The sequence below is a fragment of the Prionailurus bengalensis genome, chromosome A1 (assembly GCF_016509475.1).
Source record: "Prionailurus bengalensis isolate Pbe53 chromosome A1, Fcat_Pben_1.1_paternal_pri, whole genome shotgun sequence".
Lineage (NCBI taxonomy): Eukaryota > Metazoa > Chordata > Mammalia > Carnivora > Felidae > Prionailurus > Prionailurus bengalensis.
In genome coordinates this window covers 71,076,426-71,084,673 of record NC_057343.1, presented here as the reverse complement: position 1 = coordinate 71,084,673, position 8,248 = coordinate 71,076,426, and the positions used below count along the sequence as shown (strand labels likewise).

The 8,248-nt window shown below is 54.8% G+C and overlaps 1 protein-coding gene and 1 pseudogene across 1 annotated transcript; both read left to right on the top strand.

The window, feature by feature from the left end:
• The first annotated feature begins 538 nt into the window (after positions 1 to 538).
• LOC122484335 lies at positions 539 to 2,570 on the top strand (annotated as a pseudogene).
• A 141-nt stretch (positions 2,571 to 2,711) lies between these two features.
• Positions 2,712 to 3,264, top strand: LOC122484347 (G-protein coupled receptor 183-like). Its single transcript, XM_043582305.1, is given in 2 exon segments — positions 2,712 to 3,035; positions 3,038 to 3,264. Coding segments are annotated over 2 exon segments (423 nt in total). The 5' UTR covers positions 2,712 to 2,723; the 3' UTR covers positions 3,149 to 3,264.
• Positions 3,265 to 8,248: the final 4,984 nt, after the last annotated feature.

The following is an 8,248-nucleotide window of genomic DNA, read 5'->3' as shown; positions in this document are numbered from 1 at the left end:
GCAGGCTCCAGGCTCTGAGCTGTCATTACAGAGCCCGACACGGGGCTCGAACTCGTGAACCATGAGATCATGACCTAAGCTGAAGTCAGACACTTTACCGACAGAGCCACTCAGGCCCCCTGAGCAGTCTGCAAAGTGAAAACGATTTGGGTGTTCCTCAACAGTAGGATGGACAAATTGATGGTGATGCATTCATACAAGGGAATATCTTACAGCAGTGAGAACAAAAGAGCTTCAACCACACCCAACAATATGGGTAAAACCCACAAATGTTGACTCAAAAAGGCTACCTGTGTGAGAATACACATATACATTGTGATTTCATTGGTTTAAAGTTCAGAAGCAGGCGTGCAACTGAGTTGTGATTTTTAAATTTTATTATTAATTTTCTTTGAGAGAGAGAGAGAATGTGCGCGAGCAGGGGAGAGGGGCAGAGGGAGACAGAGAAAGATAGAGAATCCCAAGCAGGCTCTATACTCAGCATGGAGCCTGAGGCAGGGCTCAATCCCATGACCCTGGGATTATGACCCGAGCCGAAATCAAGAGTCAGACGCTCAACCGAGCCACCCAGGCGTCCCTGAGTTGTGATTTTAGAAGTGAGGACAGTAGTTACCCTGGTGTGGAGGCAGAGGACACAGGGCACAAAGGTGAGCTTTGGGGAGGCTGGTGAGGTATGTTTCCCAATCTGGGTGCTGATCCCTTGGAGGTATTCACTTTGTGAAAATCATCAAACTGTACCTGTATGACTTGTGCGCGCTTTTGCACGTACGTGTTGGGATTTTTAAGTGGGTACGAATTCTTTGCTTTTCCTCCTATCGAGAGGTGGGAGCTATGTCCCTCTCTCTTTCTGCGTGGGCTTGTGACTCACTTGTAGCCAACTGGAGGTGGTGGGGGTGATGACGTCATTCTTCTGTGGCCAGGTCAGAAAAGGTGCTGTAAAATACAGCATATTAATAGAAAAATTGAGGTTCAGGAAGGCCAACGGATCAGAAGATGACTGCCATCGGTAAAGACAGTTTGTCACTCACCGATCCCGAGAAGAGGGGACAGGCCACATCACAGGGGTCACAGGGGAAGCACCAGCGTCAGCCAGGAGACAGAGAGGCAGAAAGGTGGGCAAGAACTGTTGGTGTGATTTCTGCAAGACGAAACCCACGTGAGGCGGGGTAAAGCAGACTTGGACTGGCTAGTTTGGATCATTTCAGGGGGCTCCGGGACACAGGGGTTGCCCTGGTCGTCTGGCATCTGGCCCTGCGGGTGATTAGGGCAGGTGGATAGTGGCCCAGACAGTCCAATAAAGGAGGTGGTTGGGGTGTGACTGAGGACTGGTTGGTTTACCCTCGAAAAGCACACTCGAGGAATTGGCTGACCCAGGAAGAGGCAGTCCCTTGAGGGTCAGCGAGGCCCCAAGACGTGAAAGCATCAAAAGTCAGAAAATAACAGAGGTGGTTAATGCACGGAGCGTCCACGTCGCTTCCAGGGCACTTTTCAAGCCTAAGGCGGCCGTGAAAGAAATGAAGTTCCCTTCAGGCTGCTATGCTGAGGAAGCCCAGTCTCGTGAGGAGTCCACATGAGGGAGCTTTAGTTGATGCCCCTAGCTGAGGTTCCAGCCAGAAGCCAGCACCAACTGCCGTTCATCTGAGGGAAGTCAGCCCCACACGGTCCCAGGCTCTGCCATCGAGTAAGCCCCCGTTGTGACTTCCCAGCTGAGGCTCCCAACACAGAGGAGCGGAGAAAAGCCATTCTTACTCTGTCCTGTTCAAATCCTGACTGTGAACATAACGAAGTGTGTTTCAAGCTGCTAAATTTTGGGGGGTAACATGTTACACAGCAATAGCTGCACAGAGCCCGACGTGGGGCTGGAACCCACGAACCACGAGGTCATGACCTGAGCCGAAGTTGGACCCTTAACGACTGAGCCAGCCAGGAGCCCCCAAAAAGTTTACCTAAAAAGACACAGGTTTTTCATTTGCGTGTTGTTTCAGCAAATTTATTACTACTACAGAGGCATAGCCCCACAGATGCCATATTATGTTTTCTTTTTTTGTTTTTTTTGTCTCCCCAAGGACCTCAGTGACATGACCGCCAGCATGGCTGACCCAAGCCGCCTCCTCCACAATGCCAGCTCCTGCCTTCCTCACTCCCCACCCCGGCAGTCAGTGTGACCCTCTCTCTGTTCTACACAGCCCTCTTGGTCTTCAGTGCTCTGGGAAACATCCTTGCCCTACGCCTTGCCTGTCAAAAGGGCAAGAAGATCAACTCAACGGGCGTCTACTCGGTCCAGCTGGCAGTGTCTGACCTCCTGTTCACGCTGGCCCTGCCTGGAAGGATCACTTACTACCCGCTGGACTTCAGCTGGCCTTTTGGTGAAGGGCTCTGCAGGCTGACGGCGCTCATCCTCTACGTGAACACCTACGGGGGGGAGGGGGGCCTACCTCGTGACGTGCGTGAGCGTGGACCGTTACCTGGCTGTGGTCCGCACCCACTGGGGCCCCCAGCTCCGCGACGCTGGCCGAGCGCGGCTCATCGGTGTGGCTGTCTGGGCCCTGGCGTCGCTGTAGACGGCACCCCTGCTCTTCATCCCCGTGACCAAGCCCGTGGCAGGCAAGCCGGCCTGCACGGAGTAGGACAGTGTTGAGGGAATCCTCAGGCTGCCCCTCGTGGTCCTGGTGGCCTGTGCCATAAGCTTCTGTGGGCCAGTGGGGATCATACTGTTCTGTTACATGAAGATCGCCTTGAAGCTGTGCAGGACAGCCCGGGAAAACCCTCTGAGGAGCCAGAAAGGCTGCCACCGGAGGGCCCGCCCGCTCACCCTGGTGGTGCTGGTGGCCGTGCTGGTGTGTTTCAGCCCCTGCCACCTCACCATCATCCGGTTCATGCTGAGAGAGATGCTCCATCCGCCATCTTGCCCGGAGCAGAGGGCACTGTCCCTTCAGCTCACCATGCCCCTCATGAACATGAACGGTGGCGCTGACCCCATCATTTACTTCTTTGCTTCCACACGGTACAGGAAATGGCTCCTCAGCTTCTTAAAACTCTCAGAGCGTCAGCGTCTTCCTCCTCCCCCACCCAGGGAAAAGCTTCCTCAGAAACACGGAGTATCAACCAGGCTGGGGGCTCAGTGCCCTTAGAAGAGAATAAGGTCTAATGACTCACCAGCTTTGAGACTTTATCTAGGGAGGGGGGCAGGACTGGGGGCCTGAAGCTTATATAATTTGAGGGGTGGGTTTTTCAAGAAAAAGAATACAGGGGAATAAATGCAAAATTAGGTACAGAGTCTTGGATGGTTAAGTGGGGGCCCCAGAGCTTGAACTTGACAGCTTCAGGATGTAGCACCTCTCATGGACTGAAATAAAGAACAGGGGGCTCCTGGGCCTCTGAAGGTGGGGGGGGGGGGAGAGAGAATTTGCATAATAAATGCAGAAAAGACCAAAAGAACGAGGCTTCGAGTTTGGGGACGCAAATGTTGTAAAGAGCAACAGTGCCCCTCCCTCCGAGGCAGAGTTTGTAAAAGCTTAAAGTTAACATTCACAGAACGCCAAGGTTTCCCCGGAAATGTCAGAAAGCTCTGGGGACGCACCCGAGCTCCGGACCTGGGGGCACGCGGGTCCGGACGGAGAGGAGTGACAGGGGCGCGGGCGCTGGGCTCCCTGTGCGGACCAACCTCGTCCCCATTACCCGTGCGGCGGGGACACGACAAAGGCCGGGAAAGCGCACGGGTTTCTCACTAGCTGAGTGCCTGTCTGGAAGCGCTTATCCAAGGGAGCGTTGTTGACAGGCGATCCAGACGAACCTTTCATTGCACCTTCCCGACTTTAGAGCGACTTGCGGCGCGTTTGGACTGGGGCGATTTGCGCAGTGCCCTGCTCGGCGGCGCGTCAGCCGCCCCCGCCCATCCCTCGGGTCCCCGCCCCCAAGCCGCAGCAGGGGCTCTCCGCGGAGTCGTCAGTCCCTATCCCACAGTGACCTTCCGCTCCCGATGCGCCGCGTCGTGCATCTCACAGTTTCTGACGTTTGGGGCACATGACTCTCCTCCGCCTCCAGTCTCGGGCTCTGCTCTCTGGAAGGGGTGTTACTTGTCACCTGGGCCGGGCGCTCCTGAGCCCGGCTGTGGCTGAGCCCCCTTGTCGCTGTCCCCCTACAGTGCAGGGCGCCTCCACCTGTAAGGAGAGGTGGTGCTCAGTCCGTTCTCACTGGGTTAGGCCACGAGGATAATTCCTCTCTTGCAGTCGGATACACTGCACCCCATCAAGAGGCCCCAGGTGGGGCGGGGGGCGCTCAGGGCACAGTTCAGGGTTGCTTTTCCTCCATTCTGCCTCGGTGTCTGGCTCCACTGGGCTCCGAGCAAGGAGGACACTCAGCTTTTGAGTTACCCTCGGACACGATGGCCGTGTGCCCCTCTGGCCAGACAGGTCCGGGCATGGATGTCACTCTGGGGACACGACGGCCAAGTGCTCAGTGGAGGCGCTTCTGGCCTGCTGAGGCAGGGGGTGGGGGTGGGTGGGGGGGTACCACAGGCCTAAAGAATTTGGAACTCTGCCCTTGGGGTCCTGTGCATTCGCCATGCAAGAGCTCCCCTGAGAGCCCCCCCCCCCTCCCTCCGCTGCAGCCACCATGTTGAGTAGATCCCAGCTGCCCACAGTGTGTGCCCACACCTGGCTGGAGTGCAAAGCTTCCACTTCCACGCTGTTTGCACTAACCCACACTTATCAAAGGGGGGGAGGAGGTGGCAAGAGGGGGCCTGGCTAGCCAGCAGTGTGATGAGGCGGTGGGAGCTGCCTTGGTAACCAGGAGGCCTCCTCCTTGGAGACCGGCTGCCCAGACCTGCCTGACTTCGGCCCTTTCTAGTCCTTGCCATTCTCTGGAGTTTCTCATAACCAGTCCACCCTGACACCAGGCTTCTCAGCTCCAAACTGCTCAGGTGGTTTACTGGGGCACATGGAAGCAGGACAAAGGCACAGCCAGAGGGCACTGGGGAATAAAATAAGATCAGAAAGGAGGACCAGGGTTGAGAGATGCAGTAGCAAAGAGGCGGGGACAATGGGCCGGGGGAGGGAGCCGAGCGGAGACGCACCTTTGGTTTGCAAAGCCAGCCACAGGTGGACAGGGATGGCTTGCTCTTCAGAGGTGGTTTACAAAGAGGGACATGTGAGTTCTGAGGGCTGGACTCGCCAGGGGTGCTCCCAGGCCGGGCTCTGAGTGGGAATCCTGAGCTCAGGGAATCAGGAGGGCAAAGTGTCCTGTTGACTACTCATACCCTCACCTGGGCCTCCTTTTCCTGTCTGTAAACATTGGGACCCCGGCACCTATCACATGGGGTTATTATTGTTGGGGGGTGGGGGAGGTCCACGAACCAACTCATGTGTAAATCACTTAAAACTAAAGAGATGGAAGGGCACATGGGCAGCTTGGTCGGCTAGGTGACCGACCTCAACTCACGTCAGGATCTCACCGTTCGGGGGGTCAAGCCCTGCGTCGGGCTGTGTGCTGACATCTCAGAGCCTGGAGCGTGCTTCAGATCCTGTGTCTCCCTCTGTCTCTGCCCCTCCCACTCTCATGCTCTTGCTCGCTCTCTCTCTCACTCTCTCACAAAAATAAATATTAAAAAAAAAAAAAAGCTAAAGAGATGATTTAAAATGAAAATGGAGGGGCGCCTGGGTGGCGCAGTCGGTTAAGCATCCGACTTCAGCCAGGTCACGATCTCGCGGTCCGGGAGTTCGAGCCCCGCGTCAGGCTCTGGGCTGATGGCTCAGAGCCTGGAGCCTGTTTCCGATTCTGTGTCTCCCTCTCTCTCTGCCCCTCCCCCGTTCATGCTCTGTCTCTCTCTGTCCCAAAAATAAATAAACGTTGAAAAAAAAAATTAAAAAAAAAAAATGAAAATGGACTGTGGCCACTGCAGTGTTCTAAGTGGGCTGGCACAAGTCACAGTAGTGGGGATATACGTCCCATCATTACTGGGGCTGGAAGGTTGCAGTGCCTAGGCTACATCCTGCCCCCTAGTGCAGTGGTTCTCAAAGTGTGGTCTCTGGACCAGCAGCACCTACAGCCTTGTTAGAAATGCACATTCTCAGGCCCCACCCCAGACCCACCGAAGCAGCCCCTCCGTGGCAGGGGCCCAGCACTGTGTGTCTGAACAAACCCTCTGGGCAATACGCCCCCCCCTCCCGGGAGACTTCAGGCAGCATCCTTCTTGCCCACAGTGTTACCTTGCTAAAGCTACTGTTACAAAGTACCATCAACTGGGTGGATTAAAACAATAGAAACTTACCCTCTCACCCTTCTACAGGCTAAAAGCCCCAAACTGGTAGGGATGGTTCCTTCTGAGCCTGTGGGGGAGAATCTGTTCCAGCCTCTCCCCAGCTTCTGGGGGCTATCTGGCGATATTTGGGGGTTCTTGGCTTGTAAAGCATCACCCGGATCTCTGTCTCCATTTCCAGTGGCATTCTCCTGGTACGTCTCCGTCTTTACTGAGGTCTTTTCATAAGGACACCAGCCATCTTGGGTTAGGCCCACCCTAATGACCTCATTCATTTTACCTGGATTATACCTGCCAAGAACCTGCTGCCAATTGTGGTCACATACCCAGGTCCTGGGACTTCATCCTATCCTCGTGAGGGAACAAAATTCAACCTATAACACCCATTTCTAGACTCTTCTGAGCCCCACCTCCATCCCTAACCTCTCCCCAGCTCTAAGCCCTCACACCCACTGTGAAGGTGAGGTTCGGCGGAAGTGGTGAGAGGGTCCTGTTTTAAACCCCCATTGGGAGTTTAGCTATCATGGTTTATTTTCCAGGTCCTATCAGGATAACTCCATGCCAAGATGGAAACATCAGAGTCTCCACACCCTCCACATGGGAGGCCAGTCCAGAGTATGCCAGGAGGTCCAGGGCAGCCCTGAAGGTCAAGGCCCTGTGATAAGGTCACCGGGTCCCATTCCCTGGGGGTGGACAAAGGGCGCCCAACCAGCAGAGGTGTGCAGGGGTTTCTGCCACTGGGTGGAGGGTTTCATGATGACTTCTAGGAATCTTAATCACTTGACATTTTAAGGGGGAAGAGCAGAGTTTCATAAATCAAGTTTGTAGATACCCAAATGTTCCTATGGCCTCTTGGCTTTCTCCAGAAAGCATGTTTTCACTGAGAATCACATTTCCTTGGGATTTTGCTGCATACCACAAGTTACCCACGGTTTGGCTTTCACTACAGTTTTCTTTCTCACTTCACCAAGTGACTGTGTACGGGACAGACACGGAGACTGAGAAGCTCGTCTGGCGGGTGAGGGTTGTGGGCAGCCGGGCTCAGGGCCAGGCCTCAGCCCCCTCAGACACCCCAACCCTGTAGTGCACAAGTCAGATCACACTTCAGGCCATAGGAATCCCTCGTGACATGGATGTCCTGGTTCCTCTGTAACCACTGAAGTCTTGAAAGCCTTGTTTTCTAATGCCAAAGGTCTACACCACCTTCCTGTGCCCACATTCTTTGATCCCAAGAAGCCCTGAGATGTGTTCTGTTGCCTTAACAGCCCTGCAATGGCAGTGGGAGGTGGTCTGTCCTCGGGAGGCAAGGAACCCTCTGTTTGCTAATGCCTGACATTATTCCCTTTGCTAGGCTGCACATAGGGGGTGAAGTGCTGGAAACTTTGCCAGAAAGTCCCAGTAAACACTCATCAGCTGAATCCACAAGTGACTTCTCTCCCAGCGCACAGAGATGATGGTGAGCCCGTGCAGAAAGGGCAGGCTGTTGGGAGCGGGGCGGTGGGGAGGCGTCTGGGAGGCTCAGTCGGTTAAGCATCCAACTCTTGATTTCGGCTCAGGTCATGATCTCACAGTCTGTGGGTTCAAGCCCCACAAGAAACGGCAGGGGACACCCCACTTCTGCAGTGAGTTCCAATTCTGTCTCTGGGCCAGTACTCTGCTTCATCAGTTCACACATTTATCAAGTATTAGCCCAGGCTCTGTGGATACAGGGGGACTATGGGGACATGGCCCTTCAACCTCATGGATTGTGTAGACCAGCAGGTGCCACACAACTGCAATCAGACAATGACAGGACAATGTGTTCAGTGTTAAGTGGAGACTCAGACAACAGGAGAAGAGAATGGGGAGGCTGTCTGGGAGGGCTCCCAGGTTTGGGGCTGGAAGATCGGATGGATGGTGGTATCATTCCCGATAGGGAATCCAAGGTAAGATATAGTGTGGGGGTGGGAGAAGGTGGGCAGGCATATGGAGGTGTCCAGTACAGAGCAGGAC